The following is a 25,165-nucleotide window of genomic DNA, read 5'->3' on the forward strand; positions in this document are numbered from 1 at the left end:
ATACCACAAATTCACACATAATCAACCAATCTTAACACAAACCATGGCCACAGGTTTTTATGCCTTTTATTAGAATTTGCACTGTCACATGATGTTGGACGCGCAAGTCAGCATGACCAAGAAAAAGCGTTATTTCAGACTATCCTTCAGTCACCGCATTTCGGTGGGGGGACCTCAGCAGCACAGCAGTGTCATGAGAAAGGGAGCAACTGGCAGGGGCAAGACAATCAGATCTTGCCAGGAAAAGTCCCCTCTTCTATGCGCTCATCCCAGCTAGTGACCTGAAAAAGACCAATAGGCTTCTTTGATTAGTCATATCTTCTGGGCTAGTACAGAGGCAAAGTGACTAAGACTACAGATCTCCTCCTGCACATGGAATTCTGCAGCTTTCTTTGTAGAAAATTACATTTCTAATCCTCATAACTATAGATTATAATAGTCTTCTTTTGTGGGTTTTGTGGGAGTTGCCTGCAAAATGTTGCAATGTTCACAAGGTGATATTTATGTTTCCTGCATAGCTATCTAGCTTATCCTCATATTTAATAAAATTTTGACCTTGCAATTTGTCAATGAAAAGGTCCCCAAGGCAAAACAATGAAAATAGTAGTAGTTCCAGTTATGTTCTTTTATTACCCATCACTTACCAATACATATCCTCCTTGTTCTTTTGCTACATGCAGCTAAAAATATAGGAACACATCAGGCTCACATTATTAATTTTATGCAAAATAATAGGTTTTAGTGGTTATCATTTTGAGCAGATTGAAGTTTTCTGACATACATTAAGCATCTGTCTATTGCATCTCTGAGGCTTCACCCAACACAGCCCATGGTCCACAGAACCTCCCCTCCAGTCAAATAACAGAGCACTGAAATGTGCCAAACACCACCCACCAAGCCCATCCTTTACGCTGACACCTATTTCTCTTTCACATACACATTCCTTAGCCCTGCTCAGTTCCATTCACATACCCAAGAAACGGGGCAAAGGGACGTGTACACTCTTTTGTACCACTGACAGACATAAGGGTCTCCTCCCTTGGCATTCATGGCTTTCTCACAGCGGTGGAAATCTGTGGAGAGAGAAATGTTTCAGACTTATGAAGATGACCACTGCAGCTCCTCTAGTACAGAGCCCAGGGGACAGCTTTTTAAATCCCAAACTGTTTGCAAGACTCTTGATGTATTCTGCACAAGGTGGCGTCAGACATTAGTTTAGCCTATCTCTGCTTATTTTATTGTTATTTAATCCTTCTTTCCTCCTCTACTATAGAAACTACCCAGATCAACTTACAAAAAAGAATACATAACACTTGCACATTCTCGTAATAAGGATATTATAGTGATAATATTATGGTCTGACCTGTTGCATTTTCCTATTGTTTCCACTTACTGCCTCATTTTATGCACAGATCTAGAAGTGCTGCAGCCTGAAACTTTTAGGAAGACTTGCACAGTACACTATGGACCTTGCCTGCAATAGTGAAAGTCAACAGTTTGGAAGTTCAGACATGGTACAACAGGACAACTACATTTTTTATACTTCTCTGGCAACTCAGATGTCAGATGATGAATAGTCCTAGTTTCTCATTACTCACCCAAGGATGCAAAAAATTCACACAAATAAATTATACGCACCAAGATAATTCTGCCAGCAGTTCTGGGTTTCGTTTTGATTGGGGAACCGGCTGTCAAACGGAGCCGTTCGGTAATTTTCCAGCTTTTCATTTATGGTTTCAGACATGTTCTCTTCTCTGAAAGAATATATAAAATCAGCAATGTGAAAAGACCCAGAAGATTCACAGCAGTAACACTCAGAAGCCATATCCCATGTTAAGGGATTATGTGTCCCAAAGGTATTTATATCTTCAAGGAGTATTCCAACAACTGGATGGCAGCACAGTCAGATCATGGGAGCAGAACACTGCTTAAAAGCTAAAGGTAAAGGACCCCTGGACAGGAAAGTCCAGTCAAAGGTGACTATGGGGTTGGGGCGCTCATCTCGCTTTCAGGCCAAGGGAGCCAGTGTTTGTCCACAGACAGCTTTCCAGGTCATGTGGCCAGCATGACTAAACCACTTCTGGTGCAATGGAACACCATGATGGAAACCAGAGTGCACAGAAACGCCGTTTACCTTCCTGCCACAGTGGTACCTATTTATCTACTTGTACTGTTAGCTTTCTAACCCCAGCCCACCAAGCACGCATACACACATGCAGCAAAGAAATACATTAACACAGTATTATCTCTGTTATGTACTGAAGTTCTCACCCTGGGCCAGCAGGGGGATACTGTAGATAGTTTTCACTCAGGTCCACATGAGTGGACTTGAGTGCAAATAAGGGATTGAAAGTGACGTTCAGTGACTGGATAGTTACAGAAAGTTGCTACAGTTGCGTGGTAGTGGAGCTCTATATAAGCAGGCTGGCTGAACCCTTCAGTTCAGTTCTGTTCTGGCCTGTGAATAAACAAGAGCTGTTTGAAGAATCGCTGTGTCGTCTGATATGTTCACCTACAACTTAACAATCTCTGTACACCATCCCCTAACAAATCTACAACATTAAAACCCCATCACCCAATATCTGCCTGATAAGAGGCCAGAAAGATATTGCTTCAAGTCCCAACATTGCTGTGGACATGCTGGAAGGAGAGAAGTAGTATGCAGAGCAGGTATAAGGGAACCTCTGGCCCTCCAGATGTTGAACTACATCCCTGGCAAATGGTGATGCTTGCTGGGGCTGAAGGGAGTTGTGGTTCAGCAACATCTGAAGGGGCAAAATTTCTTCGCACCTGCACTGCTGCGAGTCCTGGAAGACCCGTTCCCTGCTCTGCTAGCTTTTTTCCACCTGGCCTGGGAGGGTGGGGTCCTGGCTGACTCCAGCTACACAAGCTGAGGTTGCTGAACAGACTCTTGGTTTGGGGTATTGTTTGGTGGGTTTTATTGCTATTGCTGATACAGTGGTACCTCGGGTTACGAACGCTTCAAGTTACCTTTTTTCGGGTTACCAACGATTGTAACCCGGAAGTAAGTTTTCCGAGCTCTAGGAGGCCTTGCCGCTGCCTGGAGCCAAGCCCCAACATCCGTGGGGCCTGCGGAGGCTCTGCGAATGCTGGGAGCCAAGCCGATTGTGATTGTGGAAGAGGACCCTGAGACCCCATCCAAACATCAGCACAGGTAAGAAAAAAAAACATTTTCATTTTGTACTGTTTTATTGATTTCATTTTATAGATCAGTGGCCTCGTTAGATAGTAAAATTCATGTAAAAGTACTGTTTTAGGGGTTGCTTTTCACCATCTGGTTCCTGTTTTGGTGTGTTTTGTTTGTTAATTGAGTCCCTGGCTGCTAATCAGAGACTTCCTGTTGAGTCTGCAATCTGTTGAGTCCTGAGCACCCATGCAACACAAAAGTAAGATTTGGAGATTTTGTTTTTGCTAATTTTTTTGCGTTTTGGTTTGTTTGTTTGTTTTTGGTTTTTTGACTGTGACTTGTTCTTCATTTTATGGGACTGACTTGTGACTTCGCTTTTGTGACTGTGGCTTGTGACTTCATTTTTGTGACTTGTTTTTGTGACTGTGTGGAACCCAGTTCAGGTACTGGTTGATTGTGTGACTGCAGAAATGGATAAAAGCCCCCCATCCAAACTGACTATCATCAGTGTATGTAAGAAAAAAGAAAATGTTATTTTTTTTCCATCTAAAATACTGTCTTATTTATTTTATACTACAGTACATTGATTATTGCCTTCATTTTATGGATCAATGGTCTCGTTAGACAGTAAAATTTGTGTTAAATTGCTGTTTTAGGGGGTGTTTTTCATCGTCTGGAACGGATCAATCCACTTTCCATTACTTTCAATGGGAAAGTCTGCTTCAGGTTAAGAATGCTTCAGGTTAAGAATGGACTTCTGGAACGAATTAAGTACGTAACCTCAGGTACCACTGTAGTTCAAAGTGTTGCTAGGTGGCCCTAAAGTTACCCCCAATTGTTTGGAAATTTCCAGTTCCAATGCCTTCTGTTCCAGTTGTCTGAAAGCTGGGTGGAACATTTTGTGACTTGCTATGTTTTGCAACGAATTGCGTTATGGCAGATTCATTTATGCCAGCGCCGTGAACTATTTTAGAAACCTTTTTTGCAGGATGGCATAGCAGTGCTTATTTTCTTGGCTTGCAAAAGTATAGAAAATGAGTATTCTGCTTAATGGATGCATCAGACCAATGAAGTGTTTGAACTTTCTAATAGATTTCGCAAGTGTGTAATGATCTATTGAGAAAAGGAGCACCCACAGATAGATGATATTGAGGCAGTAATTGATCTTACTTTGTCTCCCTCAGTAATCCAACAGGTACAAATGAGTATCATTGTGCATATTGCACCATAGTCGCAGCCTTTGATTCAAGCAGAAATCAAGCATGGCTCTCACTCTCTGGCTTCTGCCTGCTTCTGGCCCAGCTCTCTCTCACGCACTCTGGCTTTTGTCTTCCCATTTGCCCTCCTGCCGAAAGCCTTTATTAAACTAACAACCTGTATTTAGGGCCATTACCAAGAAGCTGGCCTGGAACCCCCCAACTTTACAACACTACCTCTCCCCAAGAACAAGACACCTGTCTACCCCCCACTGTGTACAAACAAGCAACAGAATAATAGCTTCCCAGTTGGAAAATAACACAAGTTAACGAAGATGTTAAACACACATAATCCAAAACAGTCAAACATAGTTACACTTCTAACACCTCAGTCACACTTCAACACTGGTCCAGTAACAACTTTATATTTCATTCTTCATTCCATTTATATATTGCCCTTCATCCGTATATCACCGGTGTGTGTGTGTGTGTGTGTGTGTTTCACAGCACAGAAATACAAAAAGAGAACACAGAACACATCATAAAGCAGAAACAAACCAATACCCCCCCTCCCACAAACACATTTAAAAGGCCATATAATGTTCAATCGGCCAAGGTTCAAGGCCTAGGTTCCCCCCTTATCTTTGCTTTGCTAAGATGAAAGCTTATCTGGGAATGTTTCACAGAGCAGAATGAAAAGTTGTGAATCAGAAACTGTGTATCGAACAGTACCCTGAGCAGCAAGTTCATCTCGCATGGCATACTGCTGGCAGAGCAAGGGAAATGAAGACATCAGAAGAAGGAAAGATCAGAAGCAGCCAGTGGTTGTAAGTATGGTACAAGCTGAATTCTAAGTTGGGTTGGGGGCTATAAAAGGAGGGGGGTTGTTTCAAAGGTTTATCGTTACTCAGAACCTCCAAGTCCCATAGAGCCAAATCTATACCTCTTTAGTTCATAAAAGCCCTCATTTTTTACACTTATTCTCTGGGGGTCCTGATGCAAATTCTCAGGCTCTTGGAATGTAACAGTACCATAAGTTAATGCAGATTTTTGCTGTGTTTGGGGCTTTGGGGAAATAGGCATTTAAATTCTTGATTGCATGAGCATGGTGTGGGAGTTAATTCCACACGCATTTACTTGTCCGTGTGGAGGGAAGAGTGTTCTGCTTTGGGCAGTTGTGGCTGTTTTACTACACCCCACTCCTTATTGTCTGAATCGAGTTTTGCTCTGTTTATGCACAGAAGTCCCAATCCTAGTGATGTGATCGTGGCTTATTTTTGAATGGAAGTAAATGATTTGAGCAAATTATGGAAGCAAATAGTGTGAGGAATTTGCCCTGTTGATTTCATGGGATTTGAAAACCCACTATTAGGTCTACAAATGACTGAATTTGTTAGGGTTTGTTTCCATGTGTCCCAGAGATCTGAATCATTGTGGTTGATGACACAGCTATGTCCACAGTTCGGCCCCAAAACAGTGACTACTTGAAGGTCCCTAAGGATATGGCATCAAAACTCACTCTCTCATACATCTTGATAGATATATCTTAATGAATAATAATGATGGGTTTGTGGGAGAGGGTTATTGCTTTGTTTTTGTTTTTGCTTTATTGCGCATTTTGTATTCTCAGATTTTATTTTTGTGTTGGGAACCACACTGTGATCTTTGGATGAAGGGGGGGGTTACAAATTCAATAAATAATAAAAATAGTATTATCTTTACAGTTTTTTAGTGTCAACCATGCCTTGTTTCACATACAAGGGAATGAGTTTGCCTGTAGTGGACTACTACTCAGAGGAAACACTCCGCTATGTTGAAAATGAATTCCAAATATTGGATGATGATATAGTGAATGTTACTTACCCCAAGTCAGGTTAGTGGTGCACTTAGGTAATTTTAAATGCTGGAGTAAATGGTGTTTCAAAGATGATGATGTCGTATTTTAGAAATGTTAAACAATAAAATAGCTAATCTCTCCCTGCATCCCTTTTTATGTTTTACATCTCCTACAGTCTTTGTATGTTAAGGCACACTTTTTTTTGATAATTTAGAAATAAAATAGTTTCATTTAAAACCAATTATCATGGCCCTGTTATGACTACAGGCTGTTTGTATCATTCCATTCCAGCAGCAACACCACACACAAATGCATCTTAAACTTGTGATTCAAAACACCAGACTCCCAAGCAGATAGCCTGCGTGATATATGTTGTATTTCTAGGTAGACAGGCCCTGGAAATGGAAATTCTGTTAACACCACCATGACAAACCTGCTTACTCGGGGGTACCTGAACGAAGTGTACTGTAGCTGACCTATAAAATCATCAGGAATATACACGCTTGCTTAAGAGAAAGATGCTTGGGGGGGGGGAGGGAGTCCCAACTCATCCCAATTTTTTGCGAGAATTTCAGAAACCATCAGATAACCCAACCAAAACTGGCCAGTAATCTGGTAATGGACTACAGTTTAGTTTGCACTGTCCCTATTCGCCATAATGCCCTGGACTTCTTTTTTCACAGCCAACTTTAATCAATCCCTTTATCTCCCATTTTCTCTCCCCACATCCCTCTGCCCCCCGCCCCACCCACTGAGGTACAAAGTTGTCTGGATTCCTGACTAAGCAAACCAAGTTCTTATCACAAAATGCAGAATCAGGTGGCATTTGCCCTCAAACGGAAGGTCAGTTAAGGAATCTTAGGCTCAGTACAACTCTCTTGTGAAATATCTGTTGCCTGTCAGGGTCCTCAGTACTGGAATAGCTGGATCACTGGAATAAAGCTTATCAGCTGTAGTTTAACAGGGAGATTCCAGGGGTCTTCCTTCTACAGGAGTGAGTTGATCATTTGCTTGGCTTCCAACCTAGCACAGTTAACGTGACAGGCTTGGTCAGAGGGCAAACCAATGCTGCTGTCAAACCAGCAAGAGGAGGACTTCAAGAGGAGCTGTGGTGTGGCACGAGGGGCTCAGCTGCCTGGTGGGCTTGGTGGGAAGGGAATTGCAGGGCTGTAGCTGCAACAAGCATTTTTATTACTTCTGTTTTCTCGAATGATTTGCTCATGTCAAAAGCAATTGTATTTCAGGATATTCATCTCTGAATGTTGTTTCTTTATATAGAAAGCTAAGTGATATGTCTGTTATAGATTAGTCACACTGCTGACATCCTTACCTGCTACACCATCATCAAAATGGTTCAATTTGATTCACCATGTCATGAATTTTTGGATTCCTGCTTGTGTAATATTTATATCCCTGGCTAGGCTTCCCCAGCCACTCTGGGCGGCTTCCAACAAAATACTAAAATACAGTAATCCACCAAAGATTAAAAGCTTCCCTAAACAGGGCCGCCTTCAGATGTTTTCTAAAAGTCTGGTAGTTGTTGTTCTCGTTGACATCTGGTGGGAGGGCGTTCCACAGGGCGGGTGCCACTACCAAGAAGGCCCTCTGCCTGTTTCCCTGTAACTTGGCTTCTCGCAGTGAGAGAACCACCAGAAGGCCCTCAGCGCTGGATCTCATTGTCCGGGTAGAATGATGGGTTGGAGACTCTCCTTCAGGAATACTGGATCGAGACCATTTAGGGCTTTAAAGGTCAGCACCAACACTTTGAATTGTGCTCGGGAACTTACTGGGAGCGAATGTAGGTCTTTTAAGACTGGTGTTATATGGTCTCGGCGGCTGCTCCCAGTCACCAGTCTAGCTGCAGCATTCTGGATTAGTTGTAGTTTCCGGGTCACCTTCAAAAGCAGCCCCACATAGAGCGCATTGCAGAAGTCCAAGCGAGAGATAACCAGAGCATGCACCACTCTGGTGAGACAGTCCACAGGCAGGTAGGGTCTCAGCCTGCGTACCAGATGGAGCTGGTAAACAGCTGCCCTGGACACAGAATTGACCTGTACCTCCATGGACAGCTGTGAGTCCAAAATGACATGAAAGGGGAGAGGGAACAAGATAAAATAAATGTGTTTATTGCAGAATCAAGAGTGGTTGGGAAGACTACCTAATATTCCTCTAGGTACCCATTGGATGCAGGAGATCCTGGGCTTAATCTGGCATGATGGGAACCCCTCCTGGGTTCAGAGTTTACCAGCGTGGGAACAGTCACCTTGGATTGAGAGTGTTCCAGGCCTACAGGTTGCCTTGAAAACTCCTACACCCAGGCTCCTGGCATCTCACCTGCCTTTCCACATTTTCCCCAAGTCCTTCCTGCACTCCAAGGCCAAGGTAAGAGAGTAGAAATTGACACGTCAACCCTGCTTTTGGCTCCTGGGCAATCTGTTAAGCAACATGACATGTTCAGTCTTTCAAACACTTCACCTACGACCATATCACCGTGGGCAACTTCTGTCATGATCACAGCTAGTTAGAGAAGGCTTATATATCCCCACCCCAGATGTTGTGGTTGTGGTGAAAATTCCACTTTGCCTCTCACTTTACATTTAACCTCCACCTAAGTAACTCCCACCGTTCCTGGAAAAATCTTGTTTGAGAAGTCATCCACATTTTTCAAAATTTTGGGGAAAGGTGGTTAGTCTCCAACTGAGTTGTGTCTGGTGAAAAGGTGGGGGGGGGTTATTGTGAAATTATTAATCCTGTAGGATTCACATAAATTTTGGACAGGTTGCTTAGAGGTAAGGAAAGGCAAGTATCTAACCCAAAAAGGTGGTGAGAAAACTCCTGCCCAAATCCATGCTGGAGTAAGATGATATGCTGCAAGAGGTTTATCAGAAAACCACAAGCATCAAGCACCAAATCTTACAAGCACCTGTCCTGTGAGTATAGGGTGGCATACAAATTTAATTAATATAAACAAACAATAACAGTAAATTAAACTACAAAGACTTTGCTTCATTTTCATGAGACCCACCTAAGCTGCCTCAGTCTGTCTCTAGTTAGGGCTTCTTCTCTTGCCTTCCCTAAATATGTCCCCTCCCTCTCTTCCAGGTTATCTATACCGTGCGTAATCCCAAAGATGTGATGATCTCATCCTACCATTTCAACAAGGGCTTAAAAGCAGTGGAGGACCCTGGAACTTTGGAAGAGTACATGGAGGAGTTCCTGAGTGGGAGTGGTAGGGAAAGGGGGAAATCAGCCTGTCTCATTCGTTCTACCTCACTGTTCACTATGTTATCAAGGCTCTTTCCTGCTCTTTCCTCTCGCAGTACTCACCTCATTTTCCAAAAAAAGTAACAAATGTCATTAAAAGGGGAATTGGAATGGCTGCAAAATGTAGGGAGAGGATATTGTGAATCCCCAACTCCAGTGTTGTAGACGATATTACATATCTTTCCAGTGTAAATAGAATCATGAAACAGCTCAGCCACTAACTGATATTTGGACTTGTTGTATCTGGTTGGTGTTGGAAGTTCCCTGCTACTGTTCTTGTTGATCAGGTGAAGAATAAAGGTCTTTTCTAGGTTCCTGACTGGTGCAACCTCTATGTCTTTCCTTTCCCCTTCAAAACTCTTTACATTCCACCTTGCTCTTCAAGTGTCTTTTGGTTCCTGGTTTGAGCATGTGAAAAACTGGATGGAGATGAAGGACAGATCCAACTTCTTCTTCATCACCTACGAAGAACTACAGCAGGTATATTTATGCCCCCAGGTTATGTCTCCAACTTTGTGTCATCATTTTGAAATTTTTTTTTGTTCTTAAAAAAGTATTGTACAATTGGTAAGGTGACTCTGATTTAGAGAAGTACAAGTGTGGGGTTAGGATTGCAGCCATTCTTGTTACCTTGTGTCAGAGCTGCCCGAGGTCCCAGCTCACAAAGGACCAACGCCGTTTCGTTGTTAAGTACGAAAGTCTTTATTGAAGTTCAGTTTCACTTTCACAGCCGCAGCGTGCAGCTCTACGTCTCAAACTCTAGACCGCTGAAGCTCCGTCTGAATCTCCTCCCCCCAGACACCAGTTTAAGCCTCTAGCCTTGCTCCACCTCTTCCTTTGCTCTTTCCTCCTCTGGTTCCGCCTGTCCGTCGGGGTCTCGCCCTTCCTAGACTCTTCTGACGCTGAGTCCCCTGAGTCTTCCCCCTCCCTCCAGCGGGCTTTAGGACCTGGTTCCCAATCCGGGTCTCCTGCTGTCCCGCGCACCTGTACATTTGAACTTGGCGTGCGCGCCCAGCCGGCAACCTTCCTCCTGACCGTTTCACTGCTGCTGTCACTGCTTCCCCCTTCGGGGAGGCTAGCTGTAACTGACCTCCCCTCCGTTCCCCCACTCTCCGATGGAGGCGTGGTCAGCCCTGACTCATCTTCTCTCCCCGCTGGAGGAGACGCTGGTCCTGACACATGTGACTCTTCCCCCCCACTACGCTCTGGTGGGGAAGCTGGTCCTGATCCCCCGCTGCTGCTTTGGGAGTCCCCGCTGGCCCCTTGTTTCTGGTGCGTCCCCCCTGGGACCCCCCTTGCCCTGACCATCGGCGCCCCCTTCTGGGAATCTTCTGATTCGCTGGAGAAGCTCATGGAATCTCTCGGGTCACTGTCATACTCCCCTACGCTGCCCTCAGATTCTTCCCCTTCGCTCTCCATTTCCTCTCTCCCCTGTGCTTCTGCTCCTGAGCCCCTGACACCTTGATTTCACAGTTCAGTATAAAGTTGCCATCCTATCTCGTTTCACCTCAGGGAGAGACAGGTTAGTTATAAGTGCAGAAGTAAAGGAATTTTAAATTTCATTTCATTAATAAAACAAAGATTTAAAGTGGTAAGAATGGGCAGTCAGGTCCAGAAGGCTCTCCCCTCTTTGACAAAAAGACCAGGATTTTAACTGTGGAGCAGTGATAAAACTGACAAGTATCTGGAGAGATCACTTCTTCCCCTACAATATGCTATTCTGTATTTAATTCAATGTCTTCTAATTCAGTGCTGACTCCTGTGCTGACTTTGAGGTACCCATTGACAAACATTTGCATGATTTTTGCCAAGTGCCCCCTGCAAACGGACACAATTGCCTTTGTTTTCTTCCTAATAATAATAATAATAAATTTTATTTATACCCCACCCTCCCCGGCCAGAGCCTGGTTAACAACAGTAAAATCACAGTAAAAACATAATGGGGGGGGGGAAAGCAATTTAAAATACAGGTTAAAATGCAATTTAAAATGCAGCCTCATCAAAACCATAAGGGGAGGGAAACATAATGGTCAGACTGAGTCCAAACCAAAGGCCAGGTGGAATAGATCTCTCTGTGGCAGTGTCAATGTGAGGATTCACTCATTTGCTTTTTCCTTCCGCAGGACCTACGAGGAAGTGTGAAGAGGATTTGTCATTTTATTGGTAAAGAGCTGAATAGTCAGCAAATCGACTCTGTGGTGGAAAATGCCTCCTTCCACAAGATGAAGGACAACAAGATGTCCAATAATACTCAATTTTCAGATACCTATTTTGATCACACAAAAGCAAAGCTCATGAGGAAAGGTAACAATTTACATGACAGACCAAGGCCATGGCTTATGCAAGCTATGAAGAACCTTTGTGTGTGCATGTGAGTGTGAGAGAGGGAGGGAGGGAGGTGGGGAGGAAAAAAAAAGAGGTGTCGGGGGGGGGGATTTGACTCAGTTCACCTTAAGTGAACCTACTTAACTGACACTTTCTTGTACTGAAACACAACTATTCTTTGAAATTCACACTACAGATTTTTCAATGCTGTATTCCAGACAAGTAATCAGTATAAAATGTCACGGCTAGCATAATGTAGGCATATAAATGCATATACTGACAATAACATACATATTTGCAACAAAAGCAACAACAACCTGTTTCTTGCATGAAAAATGTGTAATTAGGATAAATTTGCATTAAAATGCTGGTGGATTTTTGAAGGATTTTTTTAAAAAAATACAAACGGATGTTATAATGTGGACAACTGAATTTAAGATTTGGGGAGGAAAGGAGAAAAGGAGAGTAACCAAAATTGACAGATTTGCCCATTCTTATTTGTGAAGCTTTAGGAAAATGCAGCTAAGTAATTCTAGGCCATCGACATGGAAGCATGACTACTCCTGGGGTACCAGTTGAGGGAGGGCCTGGGAAGAACAGCCAGGGAGGAGGTCCTGCTACTCCTAAAAAAATCCACTTGAGGCAGCTGCCTTGCTTCATCCAGTGGAAGGGCAAGTCCTGAGCAAGATGAAATGGGGTCCTGATTTTAGTTGAAGTAATTTTAGTGGATCTTTTTTGTGGTTACCAAGTGGTTCCACACCCTCTTCTGTTGTTCCAGGTATTTCTGGGGACTGGAAGAACCACTTGACTGTGGCACAGAATGAACACTTTGACCGTGTTTATCGTGAGAACATGCAGGGTCTGCGCATGACATTTCCATGGGATTGAAGAATGTCAGATTATTCCTCCTGCTATTTTTGATCCTCATGCCTCTCATGGTTGAAGTGTGTCCTGCTAAATAAACAGATTTCTGAATAGAAATTATATGGTTTTATTGTGTGACTCCTTTTAAGGGTATGGGTTTTTTTAAGCTTCTGGGCTCTCAGCACCTACTGGAATTTATTAAAATGTCCCTTTTGGCTTCCTGTAGTTCATCCGCTCAGCTGCGTTTGCTGGAATTACCATGGGAAGATGTTTTTCATGGGTGTTCCAGTAAGATCTGGCAAACTACAGAAAGTCACAGGACTAATTTTAATTTGTTTAAGTTGTTTACTTCACTACTGTCACACCTTTTCACTCTACCAGACTGGTTTATGAGCCCTCCATCCCACACAAATGGGATAGAGGGCACATTTGCCCCCACCCCCATTTTTCAGGCTGCAGCAGCTGTATTTCTCATTCTTCCATCATTGCCTGCCTTTCCTTCTTGCATCAAGGAAGAGGCGTCACCATTTCTTGCCTACCTCCTCTCCTTGGAGTCAACATGTCTTCTTGCTAGTGGTTTCTAGTTAGAACCCTTTGCTCAATTCTAACTGGACACTACTGGTAGAAGCTGTTCTGATTTCTGGCCTTAAGGAGGGCCTTAAGATACAATCTGGCCCAGAGGAGATGAAATAATTTGGTGCATGCCTCATGGGTTTCTCTGGGTGCCTTGGGGCTTGTGAACAGGCTCCAACTCTGCAAAGAAGCCCTGTGACACAACTGCATTTATTTTGATCTGACAAAGAGAAGCTCACAACTCAGCCTGAAACAGCTTACTACTGAAGGGGAACAGTTAGGGTTCCCCCCAAAAAACCCTAAAAACTGTTTGTGAATCCCCCCCCCCCCAGCCAGGCCTCACCTTAAGCATTTTAAAACTGCATTTTCCTCTAAGACAAAAAGCATTAGCTAAGCAGTCCTCTTCTGTAATGAAAATGCTGTAACTAAAAAAGATTGCAACAAGGTAGAGAACAGAGCCCATTGTCTTCTCAGGCCTTTCTCAGAGCCTTTGGCCTTGCTAAAGAACCACATTGCAACTTGCTTTCTGTCCGGGAACCATGCCAAAGCACAAGAATGAAACAACTGGAACACACTGAAACCCTCTCACCCACTTTCTGGGAAGGGTCCAAAAATGGTCCCAAGACAGGAGCTTTCTGTTCATGCTCAGAGGAACTCATGGGCAGGACTCTTGAAGAAGGGGGAGGGAACTGGAAGGGGATATAAAAGCTATGTGCAATGGCTGTGAACTTCGTGCTTCTTTGTGACTTATCACACTTGCTCCTCTGCCGACCCAGGTTGGCAGAATAAAAACACTTTCTCTGGATTTAACCCCTTGGTGTCGTTTGGCTCCTTTCGTCCCAGCTTGGGTGCAACATTTTTCCTACCCATGGTTTAAAGGGCCTAGAAAGGCTACACTACCATCAACAACAGACAGCATGACAGAGAAGCAAACATAGGAACTAGAACCTGCAACACACCCGGATGCCAGCTCAGGCCACATTCATGCCATACATTTAAAACACGGCGCTAGCACTTTAAACAGCCATGGCTTCCCCCAAAGAATCCTGGGACCTGTAGTTTATTAAGGGTGCTGAGAGTTCTTAGAAGACCCCCATTCCCTTGCCAGATCTACAATTCTCAGAGTTTCTAGTGAAGAACAATAGATTATTAAACCACACTGAAAATTGTTTACTGATCACCATTGCATGGTTAATTGATAAACTGCAACTGGTTCACTGAGGCATGGCATTGGGGGAAAGACGACATCTGGAAAGCCCAAACCCACCTTGTCCATTATCCAAAATATTATCCAAAAATATTCTGTCCCTCTTTTGTTTTTAATTGTTTGTATTTTACATGTAAGCCACCCTGAGTCCCTATCAGGGAAAAAGGTGGGGTAGAATTTTATTGTTATTGATGATGATGATGATGGTGTTGAGGTGCAGCAAAATATGGTGGGCAGCACAGGCAGTTTCCTGGCCACCTCACTTGGAATGTCTCACTTTGAGGAAGGACCCAATTGGCTCCTCCTCCTCAGAATGAGACAGGTAGAAGAAGGAGCAGCAGAGAAGCCTCCAACTAGTCACCTGCCTCATCACTGGACAGCTCACTTGCCTGGTCTTCTGTTGGTAGGTGCCATAGGCTGCCCATTAAAATCTATCTATCTATCATCTATCTATCTATCTATCTATCTATCTATCTATCTATCTATCTATCTCTATCTCTATCTATCTATCTATCTATCTATCTATCTATCTATCTGCAAAGCACCATTCTAAGGGATTTCAGAAGTAATCTACCCAGCTTCTACTCATATTGATCCGGCGCCGAACTCCAACTTATAGTTAGCAGAGTAAAAAACTTAAAACACGTTGCAGGATTCCCAATAAATAGACCAGACGCAATTAATATTTCATCCAGCAGAGCTTTACTGCTACTGAAGGCAAATGAGCATAATGGTCACAAATCCAATACATGCAGGATTGGTACTGTCCATAAGAAATCGAGTTGCAGCAGACTTAAACTTACAATAACTTTTAATAAGACAAAACCTTAACACTATATACAGAACACCACACCAGAAGAGAGATAGAAAGAGAAAGAGAAAGTGAAACCCAGGCTCCTTCTGGCCTTACTTTTATAACATGACCTTGACAGAAGAGATAGCGCAGCCAGTTTAAGCCAGCTGTACTCAACTTCTCTGAAGGAATAAGCCAAACATCATGAACCTTCTGCTTGTTTCTTTCACACAGAGAAGCTTCCAGAACCCACTTGAATTAATTAGACTAGGAAAGATCTCTGCATATCAGATCAATGCTTTCTGCACTAAGAAATGCAAACTGACACTTAAGGCATGATAACATATCTATCTCTAAATCGCTATACCAGTAAGTGTATCAATATATATTTAAGTGTGTGTATAAGAGAGAGAGAGAATTTGAGGGGGGGGGGAGACATACAGTATGTAAGACTATGTAGCTAAATGTTTAGACTTCTACCTTCCTCAGGGATACAGTTGGGATTTCAAATGAACACCATTAGCCTGGATGACAGTTTTAAGAACACTCGGGATGGAATAATTCTAAGGAGTGTGTCATACACAATATATTGTTGTTGTTTTTAATTTAAGAAAAGGAAAAGGCTACATGCGAAACAAGCATTGTATTCTAGATGGAAACCAATGTTGATTATTCGTGTCTTAAGATGATTGATTCAGAAATCCTCTTTCTTATAATGGTGGATTTGATGGTTGCCCCATAGAAAAAATATGTATTTTATATCTATTTATTACATTTCTTCAGGGAGCTCAAGGTGGCATACATAGATCTCCTCTTTTATCCTCACAACAACCTTGTGAGGTAGGTTAGGCTGAGAGTGAGTGACTGGCCCAAAGTCACCCAGTGGCTGGGTGGAGATTTGAACCCTGGCATCCTAGGTTCCAGTATGACACTAACCACTACACTATGCTAGCCCTTTAGCAAGATTCCCATTCATGGCTCGGAATAAAGGGCTGAATGTTTAATTAAACATTGCAACTTGTCTTATACCATATCAGACCTTTGATCCATCTACCAACTTTCCCGTTGCTCATCTTTATGCAGAAATGTTTCTACGATAACTCCAGTCCAGAAAGGTTGAGGGCCATCAGAATTAAAATGCTTTGTAACAGGTTGCACAACTTTCTTGGTCCAGGTTACTGATCTATTTATTTTGATGTCTTTAGCGTTTTTCAATGTCATCACCATTTTTCGTCTACAATGGGATCTTATTCCCCACAGCGCTGTCCTCAGCAGAATCGCTCACCTATCTGGAAAAAGAATTTCGCTTCTTGGATGACGATCTACTGAGTGTCTCTTACCCCAAGTCAGGTAGGAAAGACAGTGTGTGGAATGAGAGCTGCAGAACATTTTCAGAACAAACAGGGAAAGGTCATTGGAATTGGCATTGACAAATCATTGATCTTGTTTATTTATTAAATGTCCATCCTGCTCTTCCTCCCATAGGAGCCCAGGGCAGCAAACACTAAAATGTTAAAGCAATAATATTAAAATAATAAGATTTTTTTTTAAAAAAATTAATGCACATGAAAACACCAGACAATTCAAAGACATTTAAAACAGTCACATCCCCTCACCACTAATAATTTCATATTGCCAGGAGGTTTGCTTTGGTTGTCAAAGTAGTTGTAAGGTGTGCATTGCAGAACCAAAAGGGCTGTGGGAGAAGAGGTAGCCCTGTGATTGCTATACTCCCTCCTAGGTGGCCATTGGATGGCAGAGATCTTGTCAGCGATCCAGCAAGAATGGGACCCCTCGTGGGTTTGCAGTGAGAAAATAACCTGGATCGAGACTTTTGATGGCATGAAGACTGCCTTGAAATATCCTCCACCCAGAATCTTGGCTTCTCACCTTCCAATAAACCTTTTCCCTAAGACCTTTCTCGAGTCCAAGGCCAAGGTAAGAGAGGAACAATTCACACACAAAAGCCTGATCATGTCTGTCTGCAGTAAAGATACTGGGAATTCCGTACTGTCAATACAGTATTTGGCACAGCCCATTTCCAGGAAGGTGCCACGAGGGTTGTTTGTAGTAGTAGCAGTAATAGTACAAGCTTAGAGATCACTATACGAAAGACTCTTTAACCATCATCTTAATTCCAGAATGGTGCTGTGGGTTAAACCACAGAGCCTAGGACTTGCCGATCAGGTCGGTGGTTCGAACCCCCATGATGGAGTGAGCTCCCATTGCTCAGTCCCTGCTCCTGCCAACCTAGCAGCTCGAAAGCACGTCAAAGTGCAAGTAGATAAATAGGTACCGCTCTGGCGGGAAAGTAAAGGGCATTTCCGTGCGCTGCTCTGGTTCGCCAGAAGCGGCTTAGTCATGCTGGCTACATGACCCGGAAGCTGTACGCCGGCTCGCTCGGCCAATAAAGCGAGATGAGCACCGCAACCCCAGAGTCGGTCACGACTGGACCTAATGGTCAGGGGTCCCTTTACCTTTACCTATGAATAGGTAATGTTCAGTCCATGACCTCAGCAGAGGACTGCTGTGGCCCCAGTTTGCTAGGCCCCAAAGCTCTCTCTGAAGCTGGAAGTTGCAATGAAATGTCTCACTTTCAAAATCAGGCAAAATGTCAGAGTTCAAACTGTGTTTTCAGCTTTCGCTTCTGAGGGCCAGACTAGCTGATGTGATGATTTGGCAAGTAGGTAGCCATGCAGGTGGATTCTGAAGCCATATCTGTATGGTGAGGCAGGGACTGACTTTTTCAATCCATTCTACTGGCAATGTTCATGTATCCTTAATGGTGGGGATCTTCATGGAGAAATGAATTAAAGAAAATGATTTTTTAAAAAACCTCACACCAGTCCCATTTCCTCTGTCCCATAAGGGGCCACCAGACACCTGCACTTGAATAAATCTCAGAGCAACAAGATATCACAGGTTTCTACTATTTACACCTACTTAGGGTTCAGGAAAACTTTTTAAGGACCTCTAAAAGTTAGCCCTTTTTGAAATTCAATTCTTTTTTAATTTTTCCCACCCGCACCCCCAAAAGGTCCCTAAAATTGAAGGGGCAATGTGGAAGGCAAAGTGTGAATTATGAGACTATAAATTCAGGGAAGGTTGCAAAGGAAATTTAAGCAGGAAAATTCCCCTTCATTTTGCTTCCAGCTTTTCTCAGGGTCAAACTTCCTATTATTGTAATTGCATAGCTAATAGCTTGTTGTTGCTGTTTGGGGGAGGGAGTGATATTCATTGGAACCATAGTATACAGAAAGGCGATGTTTAACCTTTCCCTTCCTGGCTGTGATCCTGATGAAAACTGCCCCTCCTCTATGGACTCAAGGCAAATCACCCAACACCTGCTGTTATTTTTTAAACCCCAGACATAGTTGCTAAGTGCAGGATTAGAGCAATTTTCAGAGCTACCTTCATCTCAAAATCCTAAATCCTCAGAGATACAAAACTCTAAAATATAGGTGCTCTGGGGGAAAATCAGATATGAACTGGGATTAGGGGTGGGAGAGAAATTTGATTCAGTGTGCATTGAAAGGCAAATCTACTGACAGTGATCCTTCTAAATTTGTACCTCCCAGTTATTCTCAATGCAGTTCTCCCACCAGGTAATTTGTACAAAGATGAACATAAAAATGCATATTATTATGGGCCACCCCTGTCTCTGCCAAGTGGTGCACAGGATTTCAGGGGTCTTGGCACTTCACCAGGGTTGTGTTTTCTTTGGAAATGAGGCACAACGGAGGCTGTGCTCCATTTCCATATTTCTTAAAGACACTCGTCTCTGCTGTGCCTCGATTTCCCAATTGAAGCAACCCTACTAGAGAACCTGGAACACTCTGGGATCTTGCTACTGCTCAGCAGACTGGGGTGGCATGCAACCTTTGTAACAATACGACTATTTGATTTGATTTATTTCCATGTCGCTTTTCATTCAAATGAATCTCAAAGCGGCTTACAAACAATAAATAACTATCACATAATAAAACTATAATAAATAGTTAATTTCCTGACTCCCAACTTGGCCGCCACATTCTACCCAACGTTAGAGCTTGTCCTGCTCCTCCTCCCTTAAAATGTGCCCGCTGCCTCTCTTCCAGGTTATTTATACCCTACGTAACCCCAAGGATGTGCTGGTATTGTTCTACCACTGCTATAAAAAATGGAAGGATCCTGGAAGTCTGGATGAGTTCTTGGAGGAGTTCTTAGATGGGAACGGTATGGAAAGAGCCAAATCGGCTCACCCAGGGCCGTCTTTAGCATATGCGTGGCTGGGGTGCAAAGATCTGCCCAGCGCCCCCAAATTTAGTTAATTTCGCATGCATGGCGCCATTGAGAATGGCAAGCGCCCTCGTTGAGTCTGACAAGCGCCACAGTGGTGAATGACAAGCGCCGCTGCTGGCTCGGCGCTTCTCTGGTAAATGAGCGCACAAAGTCAAAAGTCCTTTAGCGAAACAGCAGGTATACATTTCGGTAATACCTAGGTATATATGTATTTTGTTTTTCTAGCTTGATCAAAATTATTTATTATTTCATAACAGGTAGATAGTTAAGAACTTAGGCTGCTTCAGCAGCGGGCGCCTGGCACCCCCCAGAATTTGGCGCCTGGGTGCCCCGCACCTCTTGCACCCCTGGGTAAAGACGGCCCTGGGCTCATCCCCCTCTGTTGCAGCCCAAATGTCTGCTCCATGGCACCACGAAGGCTCTCTTTTTAACCATTGCTAGAGCCCTATCATAGAACTGTAATTCCAGCAGGAATAAATTAGAAGGAAGGTGGGAGGTGTCATGATAGTTAAACTCATTTCCTTTTAGCATTAATAACGTCCTTAAGTAGTGAATGGCCTGAATGTGTGGGGCGGGGATATAGTGGGGTCTCAAATTCAGTGTTTTGGGGCAATATTATAAGGAATGTGTGACACTGGAGTTGTTACTGGACTACAAATGCCATCATCCCTGACCACAGGCTATACTGCTGGGTGTCAGGGACTGGGCAGAGGAGGAATGGTGCAGACCGCCTCTGCATCCTGACCCTTCCAGGGAGGAGGAAGAGGAAGACAGTCTAGATTTACAACAGGGGTTTGAGGGAGGTAGCTGCTCAGAGGAAGATGAGGGGTAAAACTTGAAAATCATGGGATAGCCGGGACAACACCCGGCTGACACGTTGCCATTAGAAAGCACCCCAGACCCACCATCTCCCAGAACCCGACGAGCCTTGAAAGTAGGAGAGTAAAGAGCTCAAAGACAGAGGGCACTTAGCAGCACCCATAGAAGTGATGAATGAGGAAGTGGGAGGGACGGAGGGGGTGGAGATTCACTTGGGACAATGCCATTATCCAAGAGGCTGGGTTCTATAGCCTCTCTCTGTAAAGATTGAAATGAAAAAGGTCAGTAAGAAACTTTTCCTTGTCTGTATACTTTCCTGGGCAACCAGCTGGAAGCCACTGACAGCATCCTGACACTGGGGCTGATGGGAGGTGTGGTCCAAGAGAAGTGGTAAAGTTGCTGTCTCACCCCAAACTCCGTGTCATTATGTAGTCTAGTAACTAACTGGCAGTATCTGGATAGGATTCAGGAGTTTCCTGTTGCTATCCTGCTTTTGTTAGAGAAAAGCATTAGATGTTCCTTGCTACCTTCTTGTTTAGTCTGTTCTCCCCGAGTCTTCCTTGACACACCTCCCTACTGTTGATGCTTACTGGTGCCTCCGTTTTCCTCTTCCAGTGTCCCATGGCTCCTGGTTTGACCACGTGAAAGGCTGGCTGCAGATGAAGAAAAGGGAAAACTTCCTTTTCATCACGGTTGAAGAGTTGAAACAGGTGTGGTCCAACCTTAGCGCTCGTCCTGGAGTTGTCCACATTTCAGCATCTCCTGTAGCTAGGAAGCATGGGTCCAGCCGGTTTTCTGCTTGTAACTCAAACTTTCTAGGCATGAGTCCAAGCCATTTTGTATTTGCCCCATTGCTTTCCCCTGGAAAACCTGCTCTTTAGCGCTGAGTCTGAGCAAACGTCCATCTGGAGAAAAACCTGACTGATGTTTGCTCCAATTCAGCTATAAACAGCGGGTTTTCCTGGGGGAAAGTGGCAGAAAAGCAGAAGTGTAGATGAGCCCATTGTTATATTCACACATCCATAGTTACCTCACCTTGTTTATTGCTTATCTATTTCATAAAATCTATATAGCACTTGATTTTAAAAAAAAACCCTCAAAGAAGTTTAGAAAAAGTTATCACCATTTACGTTTTTGTAAATTCTGGTACTGTTTGCTAGATACATTTAAACATGTGCAGTATTCCTTTCTGCCTCTCTACATGATTAATAATAATAATAATAATAATTTATTTATACCCCACCCTCCCCAGCCAAGACCGGGCTCAGGGTGGTAAATAAACCTAATAGGAAAGTCACTTAATGGAAAAGAGCTTTATATCATGTGCAGAGTGCCCTTCCTTTGTCCCACATCAGACCAGGAATGCCATCAGATTAGCTATTTTGTATTTATTTCAATATCTCCTTTTACAGTGGTGCCTCGCAAGACGAACGCCTCGCAAAACGAAAAACTCGCAAGACGAAAGAGTTTTCCGTTTTTGAGTCGTTCCGCAAGACGAATTTCCCTATGGGCTTGCTTCGCAAGAAGAAAGCCCATAGGGAAATCTCCGCCGGCCTTCAGAAGAGGTCCTGGACCTCCCCCCCGCCTGCCTTCCTGGGATAGCCCTTCTCCCCACCTTTTAAAAACATTTTAAAAGCCCCCGGGACAGCGGAGACTTCTCCGCTGTCCCGGGCGATCTGAAAATGCTGGCGGGCAGCAGCGAAGGCTTCACTGCAGCCTGCCAGCATTTTAAAATCTCCCCGGGACAGCGGAGAAGTCTCCGCTGTCCTGGGGGCTTTTAAAATGCTGGCAGTCGGGAGGAAAGCCCTCCTGTCCCCGGAGCTTGCGGGGTGGGAGGTGGGGAGAATGGCTTTTCTTCCCACCGCCAGCCTTCAGAACAGCCTTCTGAAGGCTGGCGGTGGGAAGAAAAGCCCTTGTCCCCCCCCCCAGCCTTCAGAAGAGGTCGGGGGACAGACTGTCCCCGGACCTGGTGTGAAGGCGGTTTCCATAGGAACGCATTGATTGATTTTCAATGCATTCCTATGGGAAACCGTGCTTCGCAAGACGAAAAACTCGCAAGAAGAAAAAACTTGCGGAACGAATTAATTTCGTCCTGCGAGGCACCACTGTACTTGTATTTTCTTCAACTTCTTACTTCAAAAAAAGACTTTTTCTTTTAGGTGTCTGTGCACAGGGAAACAAATACTTGCATGAATGCCCACAGCATTTGGAACCTCACATAAATTTATTATTTTGTGCAAATCTGATAGTTTAAAAAACTTGTATTCCTCCCCCCCCCGATTTTTTTTTTAAAGTGTGCACACAAATAAACAAATAGCCTATAATGGACCTCAGTTTTCCAGAACTTGTGAAGGACAAGTATATACTAATTGAGAAGGAGTGTGGAGACACACAGCATGAAAACATTCCATCAAGCATCACCCACTAGTATAGACAGGAAGCAACAGGACGGATTTTGGAGGCATAAAATCAAAACTGGATGAAGGCAAACAAATTTGCACATGGACTCAGTGACCTAATGTGGACACAACCAAGGTCTGCTGCTGTCTCAGATGCTCTTTCGGTGCTGAGCAGGCCAAGAGGCAGTCTGAGACAAAAAGAAAGGCAATTTTTTGAGAACAGGATTCTACTCTGGCTTCCTCACCATGGTGGCTGAGAGGTCAATACACCCATGGCATCAGTATTGTTAAATGCACCCTACAAACTAGCAGTAATGCCCTCTGTGTGCCTCTTCATCAGTTTCACAGTCATTTGCTTTCCCCTTCTGCAGGACCTTCGAGGGAGTGTGGAGAAGATCTGCCAGTTCCTTGGCAAGGAGCTGAACAGCCAGCAAATTGACTCTGTGGCGGATAACCCCTCCTTCCAGAAAGTGAAGAATGAGACTATGCCCATCTCATCTCGGAAGCGAGGAAGTGTTTCGATGCACATTAAGCAGCCGCTTGTGCTGACAGGTAACAATATAGCTTATGGTGGAGTCCATAGATAAAGGCCATTAGGCAAAGGGGGCGGGGCGGGTGGAGAGTCTTTCCCTGTGATGTGCCATTGACCAATGGATAAAGTTAATCAGGAACTGAAGCCAGTGCTGAAATAATTCTGGCTGAACATCTTTGTGGTTACGAGTCCCTCTTGTGGTCTTTCAGGGCTACCCGGGGATTGGAAGAACCACGTCACAGTGGCACAGAACGAACGCTTTGACCGTTTTTATCCATCTCACATTAAGGGTGTGGGTGTGAGTTTCCCCTGGGACTGAAGAAGAACAAATGGTTGCTCTTGCTTGCTTTTTTGCATCCCCACACCCTTTTATCTCTCATATGATGCATGTCCCTCCTACCAAACCACCAGGCTGTATCGCTACCGAATTATTATTTCTTCAGATGTGATCAGAAGAGGCTGGTCAGTAAATGGTATGGTTGTATTGTATTTTGTATTTTCAAATGCAAGAGGTAGGCAAGAGGTAGGCAACCTGTGGCCATCCAGATGTTGTTGAACTGCAAGCCCATCACCCTCGGCCATTGGCAATGATGGCTGGGGCTGATGGGAGCTGGAATCTATTACCATCTGGAGGGCTACAGGTTCCCCATCCCTGCTGTATGCTATTTGTTTTTATTCTGTAATAAAATTGTATTGTATCTTATTGTATCCATAATTGTACTGATGCACGGCTAAATGCATTCAATTACCCATACCAACACAACAGATGGTAATGCTGTCAGCATGATGTTATGGATTTCAAAGTTATTTCCCAAACTGGCAGTCTGTCTCTCCCCCCTCCCCCTCCCTCTCTCTCCTGCCCCCCCCCAATTGCCAAAGAAACTCCTCCAGGGGGTGGGAGTTTCCTGGCAGTGAGTGATTCAATCATTAGGGTTTGGAATGGGTGTGTGGACTTCATGGTGAGTTGCCTGCCAGGTGCAAAAGTTGAGAATGTGACACATCATCTAGATAGCTTGGTTGTTAATGATGGGGAAGTGTCAGTGGAAGTGACACCTGTGGAAGTGTAGACGCGCAGTTCTGGAAGCAACATTTCAGGTGTTAGGTAGGGGCTTGAAAACCAGAATCTTCAAAGTCGCTTTCTCAGAACTGCTACCAGGTCCACATGCAAGGCCAATAAGACACGAAACGTTGAGGACTCTCAATGCATCGATGAGATGATGGGTGTCAGTAGGAGGAGTTTAATTTGTTAGGCATGGGGGAATTTGGGCGGGGGGGGGGATGGACAAACTGGTCCTCTACAAAAGTGTCAGGCTCCACTTCAACCAAATGTTGGTGTTTAAAATCAGAACACACTGAGAGGGATGCAGAGGAGATCAGGGAAACTGCTGGCCAGTTAGCTTAACATCTGTTCTGGAAAAACTGGTGGAGAACATTATTAAAGATGAAATTATGAAGCATCTAGGAAAGAAGACAAGCTGAAGCATGGCTTCTGTGAAAGTACCGTAATTCCTGTCTAATCAACATTTAGAGTTTAGAGAGAGGGTCCATAACTATATGGGGTGATCTAGTACAGAGTGTGTATTTAGACTTTCAAAAAGCCTTTGGTACAGTCCCACACCAAAAAAAACACCAGAGTAAGCTTAGCAGTTATTAGATAAGAGACATATTATTTCATGGATCTGTAACTGGTTAGGAACAGGAAACAGTTCTCATAATGGAGGGATGTGAGAAGGGCTGTCTCCAAGGATCTGTATTGGTGCCAGTGTTTTTAACTTGTTCATAATAGAGTTGGGAGTGACAGTGAAGTGGTCAAGCGATGAAACTAAAATATTCAGTGTGGCAAAAGAAAGAAGGGATTGTGAAGAGGTCCAAAAGAATTGCTCCAAATTGGGTGAATGGGCCTTAAAATGGAAACTATTGTTCCATG

At 43.9% G+C, this 25,165-nt stretch overlaps 3 protein-coding genes across 7 annotated transcripts; 2 read left to right on the plus strand and 1 right to left on the minus strand.

The window, feature by feature from the left end:
* Window positions 1–31: 31 nt before the first annotated feature.
* LOC128418556 (cytochrome c oxidase subunit 6B1-like) lies at window positions 32–1,765 on the minus strand. The gene is made up of 3 exons (XM_053398329.1): window positions 1,639–1,765; window positions 973–1,073; window positions 32–281 (listed from the first exon to the last, which is right to left on the minus strand). The coding sequence occupies exons 1-3, from the start codon at window positions 1,742–1,744 to the stop codon at window positions 228–230; spliced, it is 261 nt and encodes an 86-aa protein (XP_053254304.1). The 5' UTR covers window positions 1,745–1,765; the 3' UTR covers window positions 32–227.
* A 3,303-nt stretch (window positions 1,766–5,068) lies between these two features.
* On the plus strand, window positions 5,069–12,742 carry LOC128418546 (sulfotransferase 2B1-like). 3 transcript variants are annotated; one of them, XM_053398307.1, is made up of 8 exons: window positions 5,069–5,171; window positions 6,069–6,224; window positions 6,946–7,024; window positions 8,355–8,563; window positions 9,284–9,410; window positions 9,831–9,925; window positions 11,569–11,749; window positions 12,549–12,742. In XM_053398307.1, the coding sequence occupies exons 4-8, from the start codon at window positions 8,366–8,368 to the stop codon at window positions 12,656–12,658; spliced, it is 711 nt and encodes a 236-aa protein (XP_053254282.1). In that variant the 5' UTR covers window positions 5,069–5,171; window positions 6,069–6,224; window positions 6,946–7,024; window positions 8,355–8,365; the 3' UTR covers window positions 12,659–12,742. The 3 variants fall into 3 exon arrangements, with proteins under 3 accessions (XP_053254282.1, XP_053254281.1, XP_053254279.1); XM_053398306.1 differs by lacking the exon at window positions 6,946–7,024 and having other exon boundaries at window positions 5,069–5,180; window positions 6,077–6,217; XM_053398304.1 differs by lacking the exon at window positions 6,946–7,024 and having other exon boundaries at window positions 6,069–6,217.
* Window positions 12,743–14,625: 1,883 nt separating this feature from the next.
* Window positions 14,626–23,946, plus strand: LOC128418557 (sulfotransferase 2B1-like). Of its 3 annotated transcripts, none has more exons than XM_053398330.1 (7): window positions 14,626–14,817; window positions 16,413–16,557; window positions 16,949–17,145; window positions 19,305–19,422; window positions 20,923–21,017; window positions 23,078–23,258; window positions 23,448–23,946. In XM_053398330.1, the coding sequence occupies exons 1-7, from the start codon at window positions 14,641–14,643 to the stop codon at window positions 23,555–23,557; spliced, it is 1,023 nt and encodes a 340-aa protein (XP_053254305.1). In that variant the 5' UTR covers window positions 14,626–14,640; the 3' UTR covers window positions 23,558–23,946. The 3 variants fall into 3 exon arrangements, with proteins under 3 accessions (XP_053254305.1, XP_053254306.1, XP_053254307.1); XM_053398331.1 differs by having other exon boundaries at window positions 23,078–23,219; XM_053398332.1 differs by lacking the exon at window positions 14,626–14,817 and adding an exon at window positions 15,821–16,047.
* Window positions 23,947–25,165: the final 1,219 nt, after the last annotated feature.

This window comes from Podarcis raffonei, chromosome 8 (genome assembly GCF_027172205.1).
Source record: "Podarcis raffonei isolate rPodRaf1 chromosome 8, rPodRaf1.pri, whole genome shotgun sequence".
NCBI lineage: Eukaryota > Metazoa > Chordata > Lepidosauria > Squamata > Lacertidae > Podarcis > Podarcis raffonei.